Raw genomic sequence first — 22287 nt, 5'->3', positions numbered from 1 at the left:
TGAGTCTGAGACTCCTGGCCCAGACTTTAGCCTGCTCTAAAAATCCTCTACTCTCTGCAGCAATTCTAACTCCCTCATTCTCTTACAGGGGGAGCCTCAGTTGTTTTCTGGGTGGAGCTTTTGGGGTGGGGCTCATCCCCTATAAGGCCTGAACACCAGTCCACTGTCACCTTATGTGCCAGACCCCCAAATGGACATAAGAGTGATGACTTATGCCCACACACACACTTGTGCCCTGCCCACAGCAGGGATCATTCTTTTAAAAGAAGCCTAGAGAAGGGACGATGGTGATGACCAAAGCCTCTGTCAAAGGAGCCTGATGAGTTCACAAAATGAATTTTTAAAAAACCAACCTAATCCGGTAATGGCATCAGCACACCTGGCACCAATCCAAAAGCTGGGAGCCGCAACATGACGAGACTCTGAGCTCCCTGGATTCCAAATGGAGAAGCTGTGAGTGCCAGGGCACAGATGGGGCCCAAGCTGCTCAAGGGCAGAGTATGCCCAAGATGGGGAAGTCAGCGAGGCTGCTGCTTCGCCACCATTCGAACTCCAGAAATGCGGCAGCTGACTGTCTCTCACACCCAAACCTACCTCACCCCCAGGAATATTCTTTTCTGGGACTGGTAACACAATCATGATACTATGAGACAGAAGAAAAAGCAGACACCAGTTCCCGTATCTTTAGCTCATAAAACCGAAGGATGCTGGAGAGCAGGGACCTAATGGTAAGTTCTTGAAGCATGCCAGGATTTTGTTACTTCTGGCACCTACATGACTGATCTGCCTGGCAGACAGACTAATTCCCCTTCTCAAGGCTTTTCACCAAATACAAAGGACCGGAGAGGCTTCCAGGCTTTATTGGAGATGTGTCAGAGAACCACCACCGTTTTAAATATGCCTAACTTGACCCTATGGCTCCTGTTTAGAGCAATGGTCTTGGGTCACTAGCAGTCCTCAGGATGCCAGCAGTATGGAAACGGAAACGACCACTAATCACTGAGGGCTCCGTGTGCCACAAGGCAGAGGACTGGTTAGCAATGCCTCTGAAAGTCGCTTTAAAGTCTGAGGCCAAATTATCCCCACTCCATGTTTTTCCTCACACTTTTTCATCTGCTTTCTTTTCTTCTCCCCCGGTCTTTCAGTTCTAGCACCCTCTGAGAAGCACACCGATAGCCCTGACTCAGCCTCCTCTTCCTAAGTCACCTATATGTTCTTCCTCATTTTCCAACAACAACATCTAGGGCCCTTGTACTACAAGTGGCCTCATTTCAGAGTAAGGGCTGCTCCAAGCGCCCCCTCCCACAACTCACGGCCAGAACTGTGTTCTCCTCAGAAGGGCCCCAGTGTCACCACTGTATCTGCTGTTTGTGGCTCCAGGGCTAACACAACCATTAACCCTGTGTTTTAGCCACCTACTGCACTGAACTTAGGAAAAGCTGATTTTAACAGTTAATTAGATGGTCCTTGGGAAATTACCCGTACTTCCTGAAGTCATTCCTTTTTTTTTTTTTGAAACACATATTTAAAAGAGAACTCAAGGGGAAAATGGGGCCATTCAGATTTTAAGATCGTTTTTTTGCAAATCGTATTTGGTACAGTGCTACAGTGAGATCTGTCATTCCCTCTCAGCATAAACTAGTCCAGTTACTCAAGTTGCTGGATGGATGTATTCACAATGCCACCACTGAAACAAGTGAGATGTTTAAAAAGATCACAATTGAAACCTACATTTAAAAACACGCATTAGTACCCAGGAAGTCAGCTTAGAGAAACGAACTCAGCAGCTTCTCACTCCCACATCAAAGTCCCTAAGTCCTCCAATTCCAATTGTACCTGTGGCTTTGACTTAACTCTGTGGAAATACGTAGGAAAGGGGTGGAGAGACCCCTAAGACCAAGGTTTGTTGCAACATGTAGCCTGTGACATACTCAATTATCACATGCACGCACGCATTACCTTTCTCTATACCGATGCATCATGTCAGTTGTTACAATGTTTCTGTTTTACATCTCTTCCAAGTTCTAAATGGGAGCTCTCTATGCCCTCATCTGTAGGTCAGCTTTTTCTGAGGTGTGGACAGGATGGCCAGCCACCTCCCTCACTTTCCTGAAAGTCACCTCCGGGATCTTAAACAAAGAGTCCTGACCCACCTGAGCAGGCTGGTAATGGGACTGCAGCTTTCCGTAAGGATTAAAAAACTGTTCATTTCACTGCAGTCTTCCCATTTACACCCAAATTACATGTTGGTTTTCTCAGATTATCTCTACAAGGGGTTTCCAGCTCAGACAACCTTGGATCTTCAAGTCACTTCTCAACACTAAGGGATTATTGGGGCTGGGGGCACACTGGCAGCGCTACTAGGCTCTAGGGCAGTTCTCAACCTGTGGGTCTCAACCCCTTTAGGGGGCTCGGATATCAAATATTCTGCATACCAGACATTCACATTATGATTCATAACAGTATCAAATTATAGTCATGAAGTAGCAATGAAAACAATCTTACGGTTGGGGTCACCACAGCATGAGGAAGCATGAGGAATGTATTAAAGGGTCGCAGGTTAGGAAGGTTGACAACCACTGCCTCAGAGATGCGCTTTCTGTTCCCCAGATTTCAATTTTTAAAATTTTTAACAAGGAGCTAGCAAGATGGCTCAGAGGATGAAGGCGCTTGTCACCAAAACTGATAAGACAGACAGACAGACAGACAGACAGACAGACAGACAGACAGACACACACACACACACACACACACACACACACACACACGGTGAAGAGAGAACCAATCCCAACATGTTCTCCTCTAACCACCGAAAGCAAGCGGTGTCCTGTGTACACGTGCGCGTGCATGAGTATGTATTCACAAGACAGAGACACAATCTGCATCACTAGAGGTAAGCGGGGGACATTTCTGTTAAACTTACAACGGCTTTATTTCTTTAAACCACATTTACAGACAAGGTGTTCAAATCTGGAAGACTTACATAATCTTTCAGAAATGGAGCCTTTATTGTTTTTAAAACAAGAAACAACAACAAACACGTTTTCCATGTGACTTTACACAACACTATGGGAAGTGCTCACGGGGAAGCAAGGTATCCAGTCTGCCAGGGAAGCAAGGTATCCAGTCTGTGGGCAGCTGGGCTCCATCAGCCCCCTCCCTGCCCCATCCCTTGCCAGTCTGAACCTGACTGCAGTCATACACAGCAACCTGAATGAAGGGTTCCAGGCTCCCGGAGCCACATTGGGGCTCTTGCCTCAGCACCCAGGGCAGATCAGTCTATTGGATCCACCCTCTCCCATGCACTACCTCAGGAAGAGTTGCAACAAAATTAATGTCCCGAGGCTTTTTTAGGCTACTGGACCATCTACTTTACCCTTAAAATACAGACAAGCTCAACCTTAAGCAGTAGTGACAAAAAGCAAGCAGACAAAACAAATCAACAACAATCCCCCCCATCACATTTGGTGGGCAGGAACAGCCCCAAAAGCACCTGCATTTACAGTGGGGTATTTTAATTAAAAAAGCTAGCACATTTTATCTGCCGAGCAGAAATTATTCCTAGAGCACCAAGACACATTTATTGATTTCTTTGCTCTAGCCTACTCCTACAGATAAGAGTCTCAGCAGATAGAAACCCTGCTTGCTGACAGCCCCTCCCCAAACAGGCAATGCATGCCATCAATCTGAGTTCAGCCGTCTCACCTCCCTTTTAACTCAGAGAAACAAACTGTAATAAAAGCATTTTAAAGAACCTCTGCTATGAAAGCCACCTCCCAGGCAGACTGCAGCTCACCCTGCTCTGGGTACGAACTGGAAAGGCAGGGCCAAACTGCCAAGACAAAAACAAGTTTAAGGAGATTCTGTCTCTCGTCTTGGAAACAACGCCCCCCCCACCGCCCCCTTGGGTTATCTCTATTTAGCCTTCCAATGGCATGCTCCCAATCACCTGAAAGCAATCAAAGGGCAGTAATAAGCATTTCCTTTTGTATAGACACTCTCCACTGCAAGCTGTGACAAAGCTAAGGTAGCCATTCATCTATGGGTTGCAGCCTATTTCTTTTTCAAGTTTCATGGCATTCTGCCTTGAACACCAGGCCTATCATTACAGAACGCTTAGCTGGTACCTCTGTTCTTTTATCTAATAGATTTAGAACTCCCCACTCTTTTAGAGACCCAGATACTCTCTCTCCCGGTGGCATTTTTACGCACACATACACCCCAGAGATAAAACAAAGCTGAGAAGAATCTGTTAGTGCAAAATGAGAAATCAGACCCCAGGCTGGCTCAGGTGCTTGCTATTATAAACTATGACTAAGAGACATGAATTTCTCTATGATGCAACTCTCAAGAGAGGCGGCGTTCTCCAGCCCGCTCTTAAACCTGCTCGTTCGCCAGTGACTAATGCTCTGAGAGCAGCCCTGTGCTGCTCCAGTTTCATCAGCCAGCTTTGTCCCCGGTAGCTCCGCCTGGACCATAAAAGCCTCCAAATGTGTTGAGGACAGGGAAAAGCTAACCATGCCCTGCCAGCACCAGGAGCCATGGTGGAACTTTTCTCTGCAATTGACATTGTCATGAAAAAGACTTTACTCTTCTCAACAGTGACATCATAACAACCACATGACAAATAAGAGCGTATCAAATCATTCTGTGACCACCCTTCATTAGCTTAGGAGAAACAAAATGGACATGTTAGGTGGAACCACAATCAAAAGGAATTTTCCATTAAGTATGTGCCTTATCTTTCAAAGGAAGAAAGAAAAAGGTCAGACTCTCATCACTGGCTTTGCCTTAATTATAACTTTTTTGCAACGCTAGCAATTGAACCTGGAACCCTGGTACATGCGAGACAACTACTATACCACTCAGCAACATCCCCATCCCAAAGATTTGAAAAAAAATGCATGATCAGTAGACACTTAAGGCTGATGGCTCTCCAGCTGAGAGCACTTGCTGCTCTTCTAGAGGACCTACCTGGGTTTGGTTCCCAGCACCCACAAGAAGGCCACTCATGACCACCTATAACTCTATTTCCTGAGGATTTGACACTCTCTTCTGGTCTCTGCAAATATCAACATGTTACACACACATCCCCAGATAAATCAAAAAATGATAATTAAAAAAAAAAAGCACACAACTGACATAAGATCATAGATGGTAAACTAACTTAAAATTCTGGAGTTCATGTTTTAAGATAAAGAAGTTTTATTGAAATTATGTTGATTAAATCTAAACAGAACCAGAAATTATTAAAATACATGCATACCACTGTCCAAAATCTTCTGGCTATCACTGAAGAATGTATTCTAGATGGGACCGTTCCAAGACCAAACAATTTCAGAACAAATGTGTCAGCAACAGAAAGGTACTTACAGTTATCAGACTGGAAATCTGGGACAAATTGTTCATCATCAGGAACTTGAGCTGGAAAAACAGATTCCTGTTTTAGATCTTTGGGTAGAGTAAGGCACAGTAGAATGTCTTACATGGAGAATGACATAGTCAAGAAACTTGCCTTCAGCTAACCAAGCCTCTTGAAGTTGACTAAGATCCTGGAACAACTCTGCAATTAAGAAAAAAAGAAGACTCAGCATGAGAATACTTCTAGTGCCAAGGAGAAAGACACTCAGCAGACGGCACATTGTTAATCTGAGGAAGCCACGGCACGCAGGGCAAGAGCCACTACCTTCAGAATCGTGAGCCAGATCCGTGTCCAAAAACTTCCTCTTTCTGTCAATCACAGGTCGTCCTCGACATTCATCTGACCGAGATTTCTGAAAGGGGCCAACAAATGAAGGCTCAAATGCAGGAAAAAAGGTGCAGAGGGAGTCCACCCACTTCTCCAGGAAGGAAGGGGAGGACTCAACAGAGGTGATCCAAGACAAGACTGCACAGGCGCCAACTCACCCCTGGGACCATAAAAGGGACTTGCTGATCACAAAACCCATCCATGGTGCTTCCAAAGTGTCTGGGATCACGTTGAAAGGCTTCAGCATTGAGTAGTTTCTGGGGGTGTACAGAGATCCTCCTGTAACATGAATTTGGGGGATTAAAGTGAGAGGGGGTGGAGTCTATTCTTCCCTTGCCTCTCTGAGATTCTTAAAGCCTACTCAAGGTGTAAACTTTCCGTGTAAGTTTTGAAAGCTTACTAGGCACTCAAAACCAAATCTATTTACTTGATCATTAGGGGGATGTTGTCCAGTGGTAGAACACTTAAACCAGAAGTATTTACAATGCCCTAGGTTCAATCTCCAGTAATGACAAAAAAGTATATATATAAAATTAATATATATAGTATTGCCTGCCTGTCTACCACATAACCAAAATCAACCAACCAACAAAACACCTTAAGTAATTTTCATTGTAAATGACCTTCCAGGATTTATCTGATTCAGGTTTTGTTTTTTTTTTAAGGTAATTAAGTTTTTGATAGTACAGTAACAAGAACTAGAGAAACTGGGTGAAAGTATTCCGAATTATTGGCAGTTAAGAAACTAAGATACATGTGTTTCTCAAAGTATTCTGTAGGTCTATTTATAGGTCTATGGTAAGAACACTAGGTACAGTTCCTGGAACAAATTGACCAAAAGTATACTTTCTTCACACAAAATTATTTAAAACTAAGCCTTCTGTCCAAACAGGTGTGTATACCTGAAATGACATAAACATCTCCATGGTAACGTACAAAGATTATCTATTCAACTTCTAAAATAAAACATCTACAAAAGTAAGAGATAAAGGAAATTCAATTCCACTCCTCATATTTATGCATCTCTACCAAAGTGCCCCCCCAAAAACCTTCCAAAGCAAAAAGCTCCACAAAAAGAAAACACACTTTACTAAATAGTGAAGTCAAATTTCCCAACAAAAACAATCAAACACTGGTAAGAGTTGGGCTTGGCAGAGGGCAACAGAAGAAGGAAGACAGCTTTTTAATGTAGAAGGAGCTAATCAGCAAGTTTGGAAGGTGTCCCTTCCTAAACACTTAATTTTCCATTTAAAAACTCAGGTCAAAACTGAGGGGCGTGCGGGGGGGGGGGCATGATCATCTATTCACTCCAGTTCTAAATAACAGAAAGGCCTAAATGGCAATTTCTTTTAACTTGTACACCAACTAAGGAACTATTTTCACAGTAGCCCTTTCCATCTGACTTGTTTTTCATGCTGTGAACACCGTATCAAATTTTCATAAGCGAGCAGGATACAAGAAAACCCTTCGCAGACAGCTCTTGGCCCAAGTAATCAGATATTTTCAAAGTCAAAGGAAAGAGAGTTCACAACTTCCTAGAAAAACACCCCTGCCAGCTTTGCCTTCAACCCAGTGCAAACATCAATCAGAGCGAGGCCATTCTCTCTCCCTCTCTCTCGAATATCACCGACCAGTACCCAAATCTAAAAACCTTAGTAGAGAAGCATGGAAGAAGTCTGTGTTGCATTTAAAAAATCTGTCTGATTAAATCGTGGCTTCAGAAATTCTTAAATGTCTGTTGTGGGTAACAGGACAGCGTGTAGGAAACCGGAGGGTAAAATATTTTTAGAATCTCATGGTGCACAAAAATATCTTTTGAAAAAACTGGTAAAAGAAACTGCTCTAAGAGAATCCAAAAGCAGCACGGAGGCTCTTCTAAGCAGCCCTCCGAGTTCAAGGGCTGGAAACACTGTGTTCAAAGTATCTTTTAAAAGCCTGCAGGGAAGCCTCCATCTAGTTCATCCTGGAGTTTTAAACCACTTCCTTTGTGTCCTCGTCGCTCCCCCCACCCAAAAAAAAAATCTGGGTGCCCCCAGGAAAACTTTAACTCGGTTCAGCGACCGGATCGAGGCCCCTCCCCGTGGCGCGCAGAGGGCCTGGTTTTATGAATGGGAGAACGAGCCGCGGCCGCCACCGCAGGTAGAGGCTGTAACTGGATCCCTCGCGCCGGGCCCCATTCACAAAACAAGACACACTTCCACCCAATTCCCAGCCTTCCCATTCATGAAAACTTCAGCTGCGCCCCCGCCCCCACTCCCAACGCACGCCTAGTCTCCGACGCAGGCCCCTCACCCCAGCGTTTTAGGAAAAAAAAAAAAAAAAAGCTCAATGCTTCATTCACAAAAACCGGAGAGGGGGGAAAAAAAAGCCTCAGGGAGCTCGGAGTCCACGAAAGAAACCTGCTTCATTCATAAAAGTCACCCACATTCAGAAAATGAAATGCGGCGCTGGGCGCTACCAGCAGCCTCTAATTTACTCCCGACCCCACACGCCTTCCTTCATCGCCCCCTACTCAACCGCCCCCCCTCATGCAAGCCAGACCCCGAATCCTGCACGAGGCCCCGGCATCACTCTCGGCCGGCTCGGCACCGGTTCTCTCCCCCGCAGGCCGCAACTCAGGCGGCCCCCCGCACCCCCAGCCCTCAGAGAACGGAGTGGGGGGCTGGGGGCACGCTGCCCGGTCTGTAACTTGCCCGGCCCGCAGAAGTTCGGGCCGTGCCCGCACCCGCAGGCTGCACATGTCGGTGTCATTTAACTCTCGGGGTACTGGAGCAGCACCCCTGAAACTGATGCCCGCCCCCCTCCCACCTAAGAGCCGCGGAGCATTTCTTCTCGCGAGCCTCCCAGGGCCCTCGGGGGCCCACAACTCCGCGCCCCGCACCCCGTTCTTGCATCGCGTCCGCTCCCGCAGCCTGCGCCCCGCACCCCGCTCCCTGCACCCGCACCCCGGGTGCCTCCTCCGCCACGTACGGAAACCCGCTCTCCGCTCGCTCCGGAACCGCTAGCCGCCCCCGCCCGATGCCTCCCAGGAACCGAACCGAACCGGGCCTCGGGGGGGGAGGGGGCGACTAGCTTCGGGAGTCACCCCAGGCACGCCCGACTGAAGACTCGGAACCAGCCCGCACCTGAGCGGCCACTCCGCGCGCCCGCCTGCGCGCCTCGGTGGCGGGCTGGGCCGCAGCGATCGGGGATATGGACCGCTCCGCGCACCGGCCTCCGGACTCTGCGCCGCCCTGCAGCCCGCTGCAGCACTGGCCCGGCCCCCGCCGGCTCCGCCCGCCGCCATTGGCCCGCAGCCCAGAGCAGACGCGTCCTCATTGGTCTCCGGTTGTCCCCCGGGCTGCCCATCACCTCTTGTTTACCCTGTCTTCAGGCAAATCCAGCTGGGCCGCCCCACCAACTGCGGTGCCCATTGGCTAACGGTCGGCCTCTCTCAACGCCCTCAGAGGTCTGTTTTACATAATTTATGCGCTGAGCGCCATTGACCAATCAGCACCGGCTTGTTTATATAATGAATGTGAGGACGTTTTTCATTCATAAAAAACGCGACCTGAGGGGGAGCTGAGCTGAGTCAGTGAAGCTCTTAAAGGGGCCACTCGCGAAGTTCCCCCAGGCCTCTGCCTGCGCCGCTCCTCCCGCCACCCCCGCGCGGGGCCGCTTGGCGCCAGGCGTTCGCAGCTGCAGCAGCGAGCTAAGTTATCATTTTAGAACTCAGGCGAGAGGAATTCGTCATTCCACACACAGAAACTCGCTGACCCGCCTGGGCGTTCGGCCCATAGAAACACAGAAAACGGAAACCGAGCCCTCTAATCTTAGCTACCTTGAAGAGGAGAGGCCTTAATTTCCTTTAACCAGGTTTCCAGTGGAAAGACTAAGCAGTTATCTTTCTTTTAAAACCTGAGCTCTTCCAGGTTTTAGTTGATGTTTCATGTTGACAAAGCCTAAGGCCGGATCTGATCGTGGCTCCCTGGGCTGATTGACTCTGGGCTCTGCAAGTTAGAGACTTCAACCAGAAATCCGGTTCTCGGACCGCACGGGACCAGTAGAGGGCCTTTGGAAGCACAAATCCCTCTGAAACGTGCGGTCAGAGTTAGACCGTTTGCTTCCCTTCCGAGCTGCTTGTTTTCCATTTAAGTGTTGAATGCAAGATGGTGTATTTGCGAATTAGATCCCGTGCAGCTGGGAGCTGGGAGAAGCAGCGTTGCTTGCCAAAGGATCGGGCACTGACTGCAATCGCTGAGATTCTTAACAGGGTGTTCCAGGAAATAAACAACCCTCTACCCTCGGCCCGCTCCTGAGACCGACACCGGCGGTTCTCTTCTCTTCCCAAGGATGCTAGGGCGCCCTGTGACGGAGTTCTGTTCTCTGCCAGCGTGGGAGCGGGATGTCAAAGTTAGAAGAGCCACAGCAATGGCTGTTGAGCCGGACTCGGGTGCCGGGTGTCCGGTCCTCCACAGTGGGGGATGCGGTGTGGATTTCTAGGGTCCGCGGTCTTTCCCCCTCTGCTTGTATAGCAGAGCTGGCACTTGGTGTGTTGATTGATCACGGTCCTTGACCAGTTTGAATGCTGGGGTGAAACCTGGTGCCAGGCCCAGCGGGCTGAGTTATCGGTTTTGCCAGAGACTTGAGGAGGGCACCAGCTGATGTGTGGGAAGGTGCTTTGAACTTTTAACGAGCAGTTCCTTGATATTTAACTTCCTGCTTGAGCACTGTGCTCCCCGTAGCACCAGTTTTACTCGGTGACTGGAGAGTCTGCCCTATCCTTTTGGTGCTCCCAGCCTGTTTCCGACGTCCCTGGAGGCTTTGAATCCAGCTACTTGCAGGGCCCGCATTAGTCCCCAGATCCCCCCTTGCCGCTTGGTCCGCTCCCCTCCGCCATCCCGTCCTCATCCAGGGCAGCCTCCTCTTGGTTTACTTTCTCTAAGAGTTCCCTACTCCCCTTTGCTTAATTGTCTCAGGCCTCGGTCCTTCAAAAGCTCGGAGCTTGCTGGATAAGCTACAGGAAAACAGTGGAGGCCACTGGACAGCAATCCCTTCACATTCCTCACTTCATGTCTGGAGTGTGGCTCTGGTGACCTTTGCCTCAGACCAAAGCTCTCCATTCCTCTTTGGGAAGAGGATGGGAAATTTATAGGTTAAGTAGCAACAAACAGAGGCTATCTGGGACGAGGGGAAGCGCTGTGTGCCATACTTGATTTATTTATTTGTTGCTTTTTGAGACATGGCCTTGATATATATCTAGATTGGCCTGAAACTCACTATGTGGCCCATCGCCTTGATTTCTCTGTTCTTCTCCTCCTCCTAAATATTGGGATTGCAGTCCTGGGTAGTCATCACAATTTAGATAGCTTGTCATTGAGAACTTGCCTAGAAGGCACGGAGTCCAGGCTTATAGCCCTGGTACCACAGAACAGAGGAAAACTGATACAGTATAATATGTGAGGAATTATGTTGCATTAAAGCTGTTGGCAATTAATAATTTAGTCATCCGGTAAACATTTAATTTGTGCCACATATGATGTGCTAGGCAGAAAAAAGAAAAGTTACAGAAATGGATGAGATCCAGGAGAGTCCATTGTCATACAGTTCTCCACAGATTATCTAATTCTTCACAGTGAGTGAGGCAGAGAGAACTATTAATATCTCCATTCTACAAATGAGAAACTAAGACGCAGCGCTAGTCCATCCTTTGCTGAAAGTAGATAAGACCAGAGGTCACACTCCAGAGCCGCTACACCAGAGTCCCATCAGTGTGTGGGCTAAGCCAGCCACCCAGCAACAACATCTGAACAGAGTCCAGAGGCCAAAATGGGTTTTTCTCCTCTCTGGCTTTTCCAGTCTGTTCCCACCCCAATCTCTTTCTCTCGTTATCTTTGCTGATACGAGAGTTAAGGTTAGTTTGGAGAAGTTCCTTGTCTAGTGCATTGGATCTTTGCTCTTAAGAACATATTTACATAGAGGGATTTGTAGAACAAGTACTCTAATTATCATTCCTTCTCCTCCAGGAGAGAAACAGAATTGGAAAAGAAAACAAAAAGAGACCTGCCCCCTGGGACATTCATCTTGTGTCAATCTAGCCTTTGTCCTTGGGCAGTAACAAAACTCGGTCACAAAGAGAAGCTAGACTCTTGTTCACATTCAGTTTACAGTGTCAGTTGATGGGAACAATGAGGGAGACGGGAAAGGGAGGAGGGGGCCCAAGCCTGGGGCTTGCTTCCTTTTAGAGGTCTGCTTTTGCCTGGTGCCCCCCAAATGCCAAAGCCAGCCAGAGTGTAAAACAAGCAACCTAGCTTTCAACCTGGTATTCAAACTGATGCAAGTGGTCATGTTGTCCCCTTGGGCTAACAGAAGGCCTCCTGTCCCCATTAGAAGTGAGTGTGGCCCTGGGTGCAGGCACATAACCCCAGGTTTCTTTCTTCTATAGTGTGGAAGAAAGGATTTGAAAACAAGGTCTAAATGGTACAGAGATATTTGCTTCAAAGGAAAGAACAAGAATTCTGTCTTCCTTTCTAAGATTTAGAAATAAGTGCCCCGAGACCTGAAGGAATTAAAGTCACACAGCTCTGGAAAAGCCAGGCCCTACGCAAAGGCTTTGCCTAAATTAATTGCTCGATCTTTCTATCAACCTTGTGATGTGCATGTAGGCCATCATTCTCCCATTTTCTACATGGGGAGAGTAAAGCACAAGGTTGGGAAATATTTTTTCAAGGGTATGTAGCTAGTAAGAGTTGGAGCCAGAGCAGAATGCAGACCCTGAAGAGGGTCCATGTTCTCGGGCACTCTGCTGTGATGTGCAGTGTCCCATGGTGTCCCATCTTGCCTGTGGGGTTCTGGTTCTTCATCTGCCTCTCTAACAAGAGCAGTTTTCTGGGAATTTGCTCTGGAAACTCCACCTAGACTTCTGAATTATCCCGAGCCAGCAGGATACACCTCCATGAAACCCACATCAGAAAAAGAAATTGTATTTACAGAGCATCTTCCATGATCGCTTCACACACAGTGTCTCATTTAGTGGCCCCAAATCCTCTCACAGGCCGTGCTAATGCACAGTTTACTGCTGAGATTCAGTGTGTGAGGTTCAGAAACATGCCTGAAATCAGGTGCAAAGCTGAACTCCTGATTCTGGAGAGGTGAAACAGAGACCCCTGGGCCTCTCCCGAAGGTCAACTTAGCCTACTTTAAAGACCATGTCTTAAAAAAAAAAGTGTATATGGTGCCTAAGGAATGACAATGAAGAATGTCCTCTCTCTCCACACATGCACACACATTTGCACACATGCTCATGCAATGCGCGATGCACACACACACACACGCACACACACACACGCACACACAGAGGCATGCATGTCTGAGAAGCAGCCAAGTCAGGCTGAATGCGTGTCATTGACCCTCTGACTGGGGTGCTGGGAGGAGCTCATATCCCTCTCCTGGCTTATTTCCGGAGACATCACCCCCTCCTGTCTCCTGCTAATGCTCCATTCTTAGATCTTGTGAAACATCAACTATCAGGGGACTCTGGAGGAATGTGAGCAGTCAAGACTTCTGATTGAAGAAGGATGTCCTCCTTAAGCCCCAAACCTCAAAACAAACAAACATACATACATACATACAAACTGCCTCATGTTACGTTGGGAACCAAGGCCCGTTCTGAAACAGGATCTGTACAGCAGCATACGGTGACCCTGCAGTTTCTCCTGAGCCCCTCCCCCACCTCTAGCTACCGACCTGCCTACTTGTGGAGCCGGTCACATGCCAAGTTGCCTGCTCTGTCTCTGAAGGTCACAAGAATTGCCTGCCCCGCATGAGGGACCCTTAGGCTACTGGTGTTTGTGGGGACCCTGCATCTCCTCGTTAGAGTTTGCCTGCTCGTCTCCACCTTAGATTGGCTACCAGAACTTACAGTGGGTTAAAAACATGAATTCTCCAGTCACTCAACCCCTCACATCCACCGTAGCTTTCTGCCTCTGATCTACCAGTTTAGGAACTCCAAACCAAGTCAGGCACTGGAGGTAGTTCATGACTGCAACCCCCATCCCTCTAAAAACCTAAATGAATTCGAGGTGGGTGTGGTAAGAGTCCCTGGGCTCTGAGTGGGTTCAATGTGCCTACTCCAGTGATTCTGTAGAGGAAGTTGATGTGTGAACTTGGCAAAATCTATTTTGACCGGCCTAGAGTCCTCTTTTTGCTTCCTTTTATGCCGTGGTGGTGAGCTTTAGACGAGCAGAGGCTGGCTTTTTCAGACTTTATTCCCCAAGCAAAAAGCGTGTCTCTCACAATTTGTCTGCCTGGAGCTATGAAAGGTCTGGCTGTGGCATCTCGCAACAGCACTGCTGGAAGACTGAGCTAAGGGATGGGAGGAGCCAGCTGGCTTCATTGTGGCAACTGGAGGGCAGGTGGCGAGGCAGGCCAGTCTTTGGCTTTTGGCTTGGTCTCTAAGCGCCCACCTACACTGAGGCTCTGCTAGATTTGCTGAGTAGGCTGTATGTATTTTGAGTTGGACAAAGGGGAAATTAACCACGGTCGACTGGTAGTGGATCTCCAGATGGAATGCTCCATCTTTGATTACTTCCCTTGACATGGGAAGGACATCCAGCCTGCCTTTTTAGCCTGGGGTAGGCTCCGCATCTATAGCCCCTTGAGACCCAACCACCACAGCGTTTAGAAACAAATACATATCTCCGTGTTTCTGTCTGTCTGGGGACACTTTGGCTCTGGGAAGAAGATAGCATTCACTCAAGCCACCTGAAAACCACTCCTCACCTCTTGCTCCTGTCCCTCCTACACACCCCATTCCCATCCAGAAGCCAAACCAAGCCTGGTGTGCTGGCACACACCTTTAATCCCAGCACTTGGCAGGCAAGGACAGACAGATCGCTGTGAGTGTGAGGCCAGCCCAGGCCTAAAGATGTAAAACATTAGAGAAGTCCACCCTGGGCCAGCCCTGGTGTCTAGAATTGTAGACGTGATGAGGTCCCTGCTCCTTCTTCCCTGCTCTCTGGCTTTAGCTCATGGCAGGAACCAGGTGCTCACTGCAGACAGAAGAATCATAGTTATCTCAGTCACCATGGCATGGCGTTGCTGGATATTTAGGAGGCTGAAAGGATGGCATCTGACTCCCAAGGGGGATTTTCAGCCTCTTAGAAGAGAAGGCTTAGAGTATCAGAGTTGGCCTATTTGACCTATGTACTTTTTGTTAGGTATAGCATATACAGGAAAGTGCATAGATTGTTAACTGTAGACTAAAGAAGTTTCCACAAAGTAGGGACCTCTGTGTTTGCATTGTCCAGATGTCTTAGTTAGGTTCCTACTGCTATGATGAAATACTATGATCAAAATCAATACAGGGAGGAAGCAACTAATTGACTTACAAATCCTGAGTCACAGTCTGTTGAGGGAAGTCAAGGTAGGAACTCAAGACAGGAACTGAAGCAGAGGCCAAAGAGGAACCCGGCTTATTGGCTTGCCCCCCCCACTCAGGATCAACTGCCCACGGATGGCATGTAGGCATATTTTTCTGTCCCACCTAGCCATCTCCCAAATGATCACACAGAGCTTATCATTAATTATAAATGCTCAGCCAGTAGCTTAGGCTTGTCACTAACTAGCTCTTACAACTTAAATTCACCCGTATTTCTTATCTACATTCTGCCACGTGGCTCAGCACCTTTCCTCAGCAGGGTACGTGTATCTTGCTCCTCCCCAAGTCGCCTCACGACTCCACCCTTCTTCATTGCAGCACTTTTCCCTGTCTGCAAGGCCCGCCTAACCTCTTCCGGCCTAGCTGTTGGCTATTTAGCTCTTTATTAAACAAATGAGAGCAACACATCTTCACAGTGTACAGAAAGTATTCCACAACAATGGCACCACCATCAATGGGCTAAGCCCTCCCACGTCAATGATTAATTAAGAAAATGTCTACCAACTTGCCTACAGACAATAAGATGGAGACATTCTCTCCATTGAGGTTCCTCCTCCTAGATAACTCTAGATTGTGTCATGTTAACAAAAAACTAACCAGGACAGCAGACAAAGACCCAAGCCTTCACTAACTTGCTTCCTAGTCCCAACAGAAAGCCTCTTCACCACCAGGCAGCAAATCCATCTTCCACTGCCCCAGTAGCCACCTTCTCAGCTTCTAAAATTTGATAGACCAGTTTATTTATATATTCTTATACTTCATATAAACAGAATCACCCAGAACATTTCTTTCAACATGTGATTATTTATCTGTTACCATTAAACACTTATCTTTGACTGGACTCAGACTTAGAAGCTCTCAGTGAGGACAGCCTACATCTCTTGGTGATCTGTTCCTGGAACTTTTCTATGGCTTCCTTCATTCTCTTGGCCAAAAGTGTAGCATATTCTGCAGCCTCCTCCTTGTTTGTCTTAGTGCTCTATTTCTTCAGAGCAATATGATGGCGTTTGTGCTGCAGGACATGTGGAGTAACAAGACGCTGAATCTTGGGCGCTTTGGTCCTTCTTTGTTTAAAGGCTTTCTCACAACATATTGGCGGGCATCATCTTTTTTAAAGAGATTAAAAAGCTCTCTGATTCTGCTACTTCATGTAGGTCATAACCGACAAGGAACAGTAGTATCTGTCAGTCCAGGAATACCCTTCTCTCTCTCTTTCTCTCTCTCTTTTTTACAATAACCAAGTTGAGAACACTCAGATTGGCATCCACGATGGATCCTCAAACAGCCTTGTGCTTCCTCTCTCCAGTTCTCCTCGGTCTACAGCAAGAATGCCCCTTACTCAACAGCAGGCGCACTCTGTCATGGGTCAAAATGCCTTGCTTCACGGGAAAACCTTGTTTGTCATTCCCGCCACTGATTCGGACCACATAACCCTTCCACTCTTCACCAGAATGTCAGAGGCTACTTCTGTGGCCATGCACTTCTCGTAGAACGTAGGAAGTTTGCTCTCATCGTCCGCTTTGATGAGTTTCTGGCAGCTGGTGGTGGAAAAGGAGATACTCAGCTTCATCTTCACACAGCCAACTGCCTAAGAGGTGCCACGAAAAAGAGCCCCAGCATGTATTTTTATGCCTGGCTTCTTCGCATGGTGTCTAGGAGAGTCACCAATTTGTAGTTGTGCTTTATTCATTTTCTTTGTAATGTAATATTCCATAGTATAAATGGCTTGTAGTTGGTTGAATCATCTTACTGTTAATGGACATATAGGTATTTGCCATGCATATTCTGGTGAGACTCTAGCATGTATGTTTTGGTTAACAAAAACAAAAACCTAATTTTAATTGGTTTATTTAAAGTTTATTTATAGGAATCGTTCTCTTTTCTTATCTCTTTGAAATGATAGGGACTCCTGACAAAATTTTATCATAAAAAAGACATAAAATGGAAATAAAAGCCCCCATGTTACCACCTTGCCTGTATCCAGTTTTCCCAAATCATCCACTACTAACAATTTATTCTATACCATGTGGGTATGTTCTGTTGTACAGACAACCACACTTAAATTTACACAGTGGAGCTGTTACAAACCTATATGTTAGATTTTCCTTTGCTGTATTCATGTCTCCTGGTCTCCTTCCCATTCCGACTATAGAGCTCCGGCAGTAGGTGGCCTTGGCAGGTAGATGGTCCCTCCTCTGTCAGTCAGAGGAGGTCATCACTGTGACAACCCCTCCCAAAGGTAAGGCATTTATAGAGCAGTGAATGTCATTTCCACTCACATTAGCATCTGTTGAGCTGGCATCCTCAGCCTGGTGCTTGTCTGAGGAGAGCTAACAGTCTGCGCTTGGGTGGGGGAAAGGCACAGGGACAAATAGCTATTGTACGGTGGCTACAGGTATCATAAGAGAGGCGTAGACGTGGCTTCTGGTATTGCGCACGAATTACTTCCTGTGAGGGTCAAGGAAGACTCCAGAGACAGCTGGCACATGGGCTGGCCCTGGAGGTGGTTGATTCCTAGAGCTTTGCTGTATAGAGCAAGGCTGAAAGGGCTTTCCATGTAGAGGGCATCGCACACATAAGTACACACAGGTTTCACAATAGTCGATATGTCCCAAGGCTGCCAACTGATTGCTCCTACGTGTCTACCTAGTAGGATACTAGATATTAGAGGTATTTATATTAGAGCTAGGGCTACAACGAGAGTTTGGAGTCTTGTATGGCCATTGGAAGGAGGATCGTTCACATTTTGAAGTCATGAGCTACATTTCCTAGGTAAAACCATCATCAAACACCAGAACCTGGATGCGACTGCATCCTTTGTCATATTCCTGATCAGAGCATAGATCACATCCTGGTGCTCACAGCCATGGTGCTCAGGGTACAAATTCCTCTAATAAAGACCCTCTTAAGTTTTGTCTGAACCTTGGAACTCCACCATGTAGTACTTTGTAGGTGGTCTCCAAAGACTGAATGACTTTATGACTAAATATCGTGGTATATTTGTACGCTGTGTAAAAATGTACTACTGTGACTGGTGTATTTAAAAAGCTGAATGGCCAATAGCTAGGCAGGAGTTATAGGCAGGATTTCAGGGGAGAGAAAGAAAGAAGAGGAGGAATCTAGGTGAAAGGGAGACACCCACGTGACATAAAGGGAGTTGGGCATACAGAATGAAAGAAAGGTAAAAAGCTACATGGTAAAATGTAGATTAATAAAAGCAGGTTAATTTAAATTATAAGAGCTAAGCTAAGGCCGAGCTTTCATAATTAATAATAAGTCTCCATGTCATTATTTGTGAGCCGGTGTCTCCCCTAAAATAAAATCTGACTGCAAATAAGCAAGTGATCTTTGCTGCAACAAAACACCCTGCCTGAGAAAGGGCCAGCTGGCGGTCCTTTGCGGCTTACGTTTAACATGTGCCTTTCTGGGCAGGGGTTCTGTTCTACCTGCCCGTTGAGGAATGCTCCGGTTGGGAGAATTTCATGCACCCCCTGACTAGAATCCCTTCTGGCTCTGCCTCCACCTTCCGTGCTCCTTCCATAGCCTAATTGCTCTCTATATTTATCTGAGTTTCATCTGGACTTCTCCCCTTAGGAATGTTTACTTGGAGTGTGGAGGCTTGCCTACCTCAGGGCCTGCTCTGACAGAGCCTGCCAGTGTCATGATAGGCTAGAAAAGCTAAATATGGTCTTCCTATTCCTCCCTCCACGCTAAGCTGCTTTTAATGACAAGATGTAGTTTTTCATTACAGGATCCATGTTTTACCTGTTCTGGCCCACGCATTCCTGACTAGAATGTGGGTAGCTTTCACTTACTGTGTACACCTTGTAAATGTGAATGGTAACTAGGTAATCCATATGGCAATATGATAATAGCTCCACAGACACATGTCTGGAGGAAGGCACCCCCTTACTTTCCTTCTCAGTGTGACACTTCCTGTGGAAAGTGTTACCTCAGTGTTATGCTTCCCATGATGCTTTGTTCCTTCTTCATCCCTGACTGCCAAAGAAATGCAAGGGCTTCTGTAGGATCCACACAGGGGCAGAAACCCTCGGGGGGATGGGATCCTGTAGAGTGCTGGAGTGTTCTTGGACAAGAAAGGGTCATGGGGATATGGACAAAGGGCACAGGCATACATTTGCATGTGACATGCTGCGGGAAAGGGTTGGAGTGTCTGCCATGGTTGTTGGCAGTGTTTTGGCTCACAACAACCATGTCTCTTAAGCGGATCATCGTGTTTTTTGGTTTTTGTTTCTTTAATTATCACTGAGGGCTGGAGAGATGACTCACAGGTTAAGAACACTTGCTATTCTTCCAGAGAATCAGAGTTCAGTTCCCAACACCTACAGCAGGCAGCTTACAGCCACGTGGGACTCCAGCCCCAGGAGAATCTAACACTGGACTCTGCAGGCAGGCACTCAAGCATACATGCTATCCACTCACACTGACACACGCATGCAAATAGGAGTGAATCTTTTAAAAAAGACTATCATGAAAGTATGACAGGTATTGCGCAAAGCAGGAACAACTGAACTAATGGAAAATGGGAACATAGATGTGCCTAAAAAGCCACAGCTGTGAGCACATGTCTGTCAAATGCACACGCCGTGGAAGGACATGTGTTGGCCTGTCCCTGGGGCTTTCTGTGGTTATCCACTGGGGGCTTGTTCTCTGATTGGCCATCTGTGAGTTCTCACAAGAGATAGGCAGAGCTGCGGGTACCAAAGGCTTAACAAAAATTGATGGGAAGAACTTAAGATTGAGAAAATGGTATCTTTGAGCACAATTTGGACAAGATCCCATTATTCTATTTTAGCAAAGGAACATTCATCTCCAGCCCATGAAACATGCGTAGACCAATGAGGAACTGTCTGCGGGAGCAGGAGGGCTGGACTAGAGTAGCGGGGCGGGCAGAGGAAGGAGTGCTGGATAGGGCCCCACGTACTGAAGAGCTGGGAGATCTGGACCCCTCTTTGAGTCGGAGGGATCCCCAGGAAGTTCTGGAGGGGGGTGAGCGGCAAGAGGAAAGGGGGCTCTGGTGCACTGGGCAAAGACAAGTTTGCTTCCCGTAAAGGTGTTAACGACGCCAGAGCAGAGTGTGAGAGAGCAGGTACGGATTTGACCCGGATAGACAGAGAAACCATGCCTCTGGCCAGGAACTCACCCTGTAGACCAGGCTGGCCTTGAACTCAGAGATGAGCCTGCCTCTGCCTCCTTAGTGCTGGGATTACAGGCGTGTGCCATAAAACCCAGCAATAATCTCACTTTTTAAGGTGGGTGGTGGTGTTCTTTTGTAGGTGGTAACCCCAAAATTATTTGTTATTAGATTTATTTGTTTATTCATTCATTCATTCATTCATTCATTTATGTTGCAGTACTGGATCATGGACAAAGGGCCCTGGTGTGGTAGGTGAGCCCTCCGTACAAGCTCCAACCCAAGACCATGTTATTTTCTTTTTCTTTCTTTTTTTTTTTTGATTTTTTGAGACAGGGTTTCTCTGTATTGTTTTGGAAACTGTCCTAGAACTTGCTCTGTAGACTAGAGATCTGCCTGCCTGCCTCTGCCTCCCAAATGCTAGAGTTAAAGGCATGCACCACCAACGTCCGGCCCATGTTGTTTTCTTTATTCAATTTTTAAACCCAGACAGGGCATTTGTCTTTGAAAAGCTTTAAAACAGGTCATATTACTAAACACAATCTGCAATATAATATACAAGCTATAATACAATGTTAATTCTAACATTGTATGTATTATGTACAATTAAGGAAACTTTAAAAAAAGGTTAAAATAAACCAGCAAGCATCCATCATCTTAGAAATGAATACAGTTAACATTTGAACATATTTCCTCATCTTTTCACAACTGCTTTACATAATGGGAATATTTTTTAATATATAACTTCACATTTTGCCTCACATTTTATCAGGCATATCTCCAGGATATTAAATATTCTTTATAAACTTCATTTTAAAGACTTACCTAACATGTATTGTACTGGTCCTATTTTCTTAATTGTTCTAGTGTGGAGGATTAGTCTTGCTCTCCTGAACTTCTCTCTTCCTCTTTTATATCATCACGTGTCCATTTATGTTAGGATAAATACCGCTGTGGTAGATCTGGTCAGACCCTGCTGCCCATTTTAGATGAAGGTACGATTGTCCTCTTGCTATTGTGAAGGAATGCCATCAGTCAAAGAGAAAACTGCCCCAGACACTTTCAGTGTGACTTCTGGGAGCAGAGATAGCACCGGCTTTAATCTCTTCAGAGAGACGACAGGGAGAGGATGCCAGTACAAACATGGAGGTCAAAGGACAACACTCAGGAGTCGATGCTGTCCTTCCAGCTTTCTGTGGGGTGTGACGGCTTAGGTCCTCAGCTGTCTCACAGGCCCCCGAAAGCTTTTTGAATTCACCAAATAGTATTGTGAAGTTTCTAGATTAAATTACACAGGATAAGCAAAAATGGTGTGTTGAATGAAAGTAGGGAACAGCAGTTATGATTGAGTTGAGTAACAAACTAGTAGGAATGTTGCTTGTAAAGTTCTGTTCAGTTTGGCATCCTTGGTAGCAGAAGGTGGGGTCAGTCATCTTGGGCAAGACATTTGGCTTCTCTGAGCTTACATTGTTCACTTAGGAAATAAAAGTGGTAATGTTAATATTTCTCACTTACTGAATGGATCATGAGAGAACCTAAATCCGACTAAATGATGGGCAAGGCTTGTTCTTAAGCCAGGTTCTCAGCGACGCCCCTATCTCAGGACCTAGTCGACTGGAGATTCTGAAACAGAGATTGAAGGGAGCTCTAGGCTACACTTTCAGAAACCATTGAATGAATCCTAAGGCTTCCTCGTCACCTTGGTCATTGAATAAACAATTTAACTTGCACACTGGCTTTCCTTAAGAGACAGCTAGCTTAGTCTTTGTCCCAGATGGGGAGAAGGGCCAGAGATGGGATAAGGGAGTATTGAATTTGAAAACTCTGCCATTAAGCCAAGACCTGATTCAGAAACAAGTGTATTCAAAGACAGTGTATTACTGAAAGTTCTGAACTCCTAAGAATTCCCTAGTAGGAAACAAACAAAACTTGTCAAAGATCTCCCTAATTGTCTGTGACTAGTAG

General features: G+C 46.6%; 1 protein-coding gene and 1 pseudogene across 3 annotated transcripts in view; both read right to left on the bottom strand.

Moving 5' to 3' along the window:
* The window catches only part of Etv5 (ETS variant transcription factor 5), a 58734-nt gene extending 49723 nt beyond the window's left edge, over nt 1–9011 (bottom strand). The window contains exons 1-5 of one of the 3 annotated variants that reach the window (XM_013114604.3): nt 8875–9011; nt 5908–6028; nt 5687–5774; nt 5516–5563; nt 5374–5424 (exon numbers count right to left, since the gene is read on the bottom strand). In XM_013114604.3, the coding sequence (XP_012970058.1) occupies nt 5374–5424; nt 5516–5563; nt 5687–5774; nt 5908–5952 (232 nt within the window). In that variant the 5' untranslated portion in view covers nt 5953–6028; nt 8875–9011. Of the gene's footprint in view, nt 1–5373; nt 5425–5515; nt 5564–5686; nt 5775–5907; nt 6029–8719; nt 8835–8874 lie in introns of those variants that run through there. The other 2 variants (XM_005071620.4, XM_013114605.3) reach the window with 2 other exon arrangements.
* Nucleotides 9012–15993: 6982 nt separating this feature from the next.
* LOC106021243 lies at nt 15994–16737 on the bottom strand (annotated as a pseudogene).
* Between the last annotated feature and the right edge of the window lie 5550 nt (nt 16738–22287).

This window comes from Mesocricetus auratus, unplaced genomic scaffold (genome assembly GCF_017639785.1).
Source record: "Mesocricetus auratus isolate SY011 unplaced genomic scaffold, BCM_Maur_2.0 Super-Scaffold_100008, whole genome shotgun sequence".
Taxonomy (NCBI): domain Eukaryota; kingdom Metazoa; phylum Chordata; class Mammalia; order Rodentia; family Cricetidae; genus Mesocricetus; species Mesocricetus auratus.
Note: the sequence above shows the minus strand (reverse complement) of the source record. Positions and strands in the feature narration are given on the sequence as shown.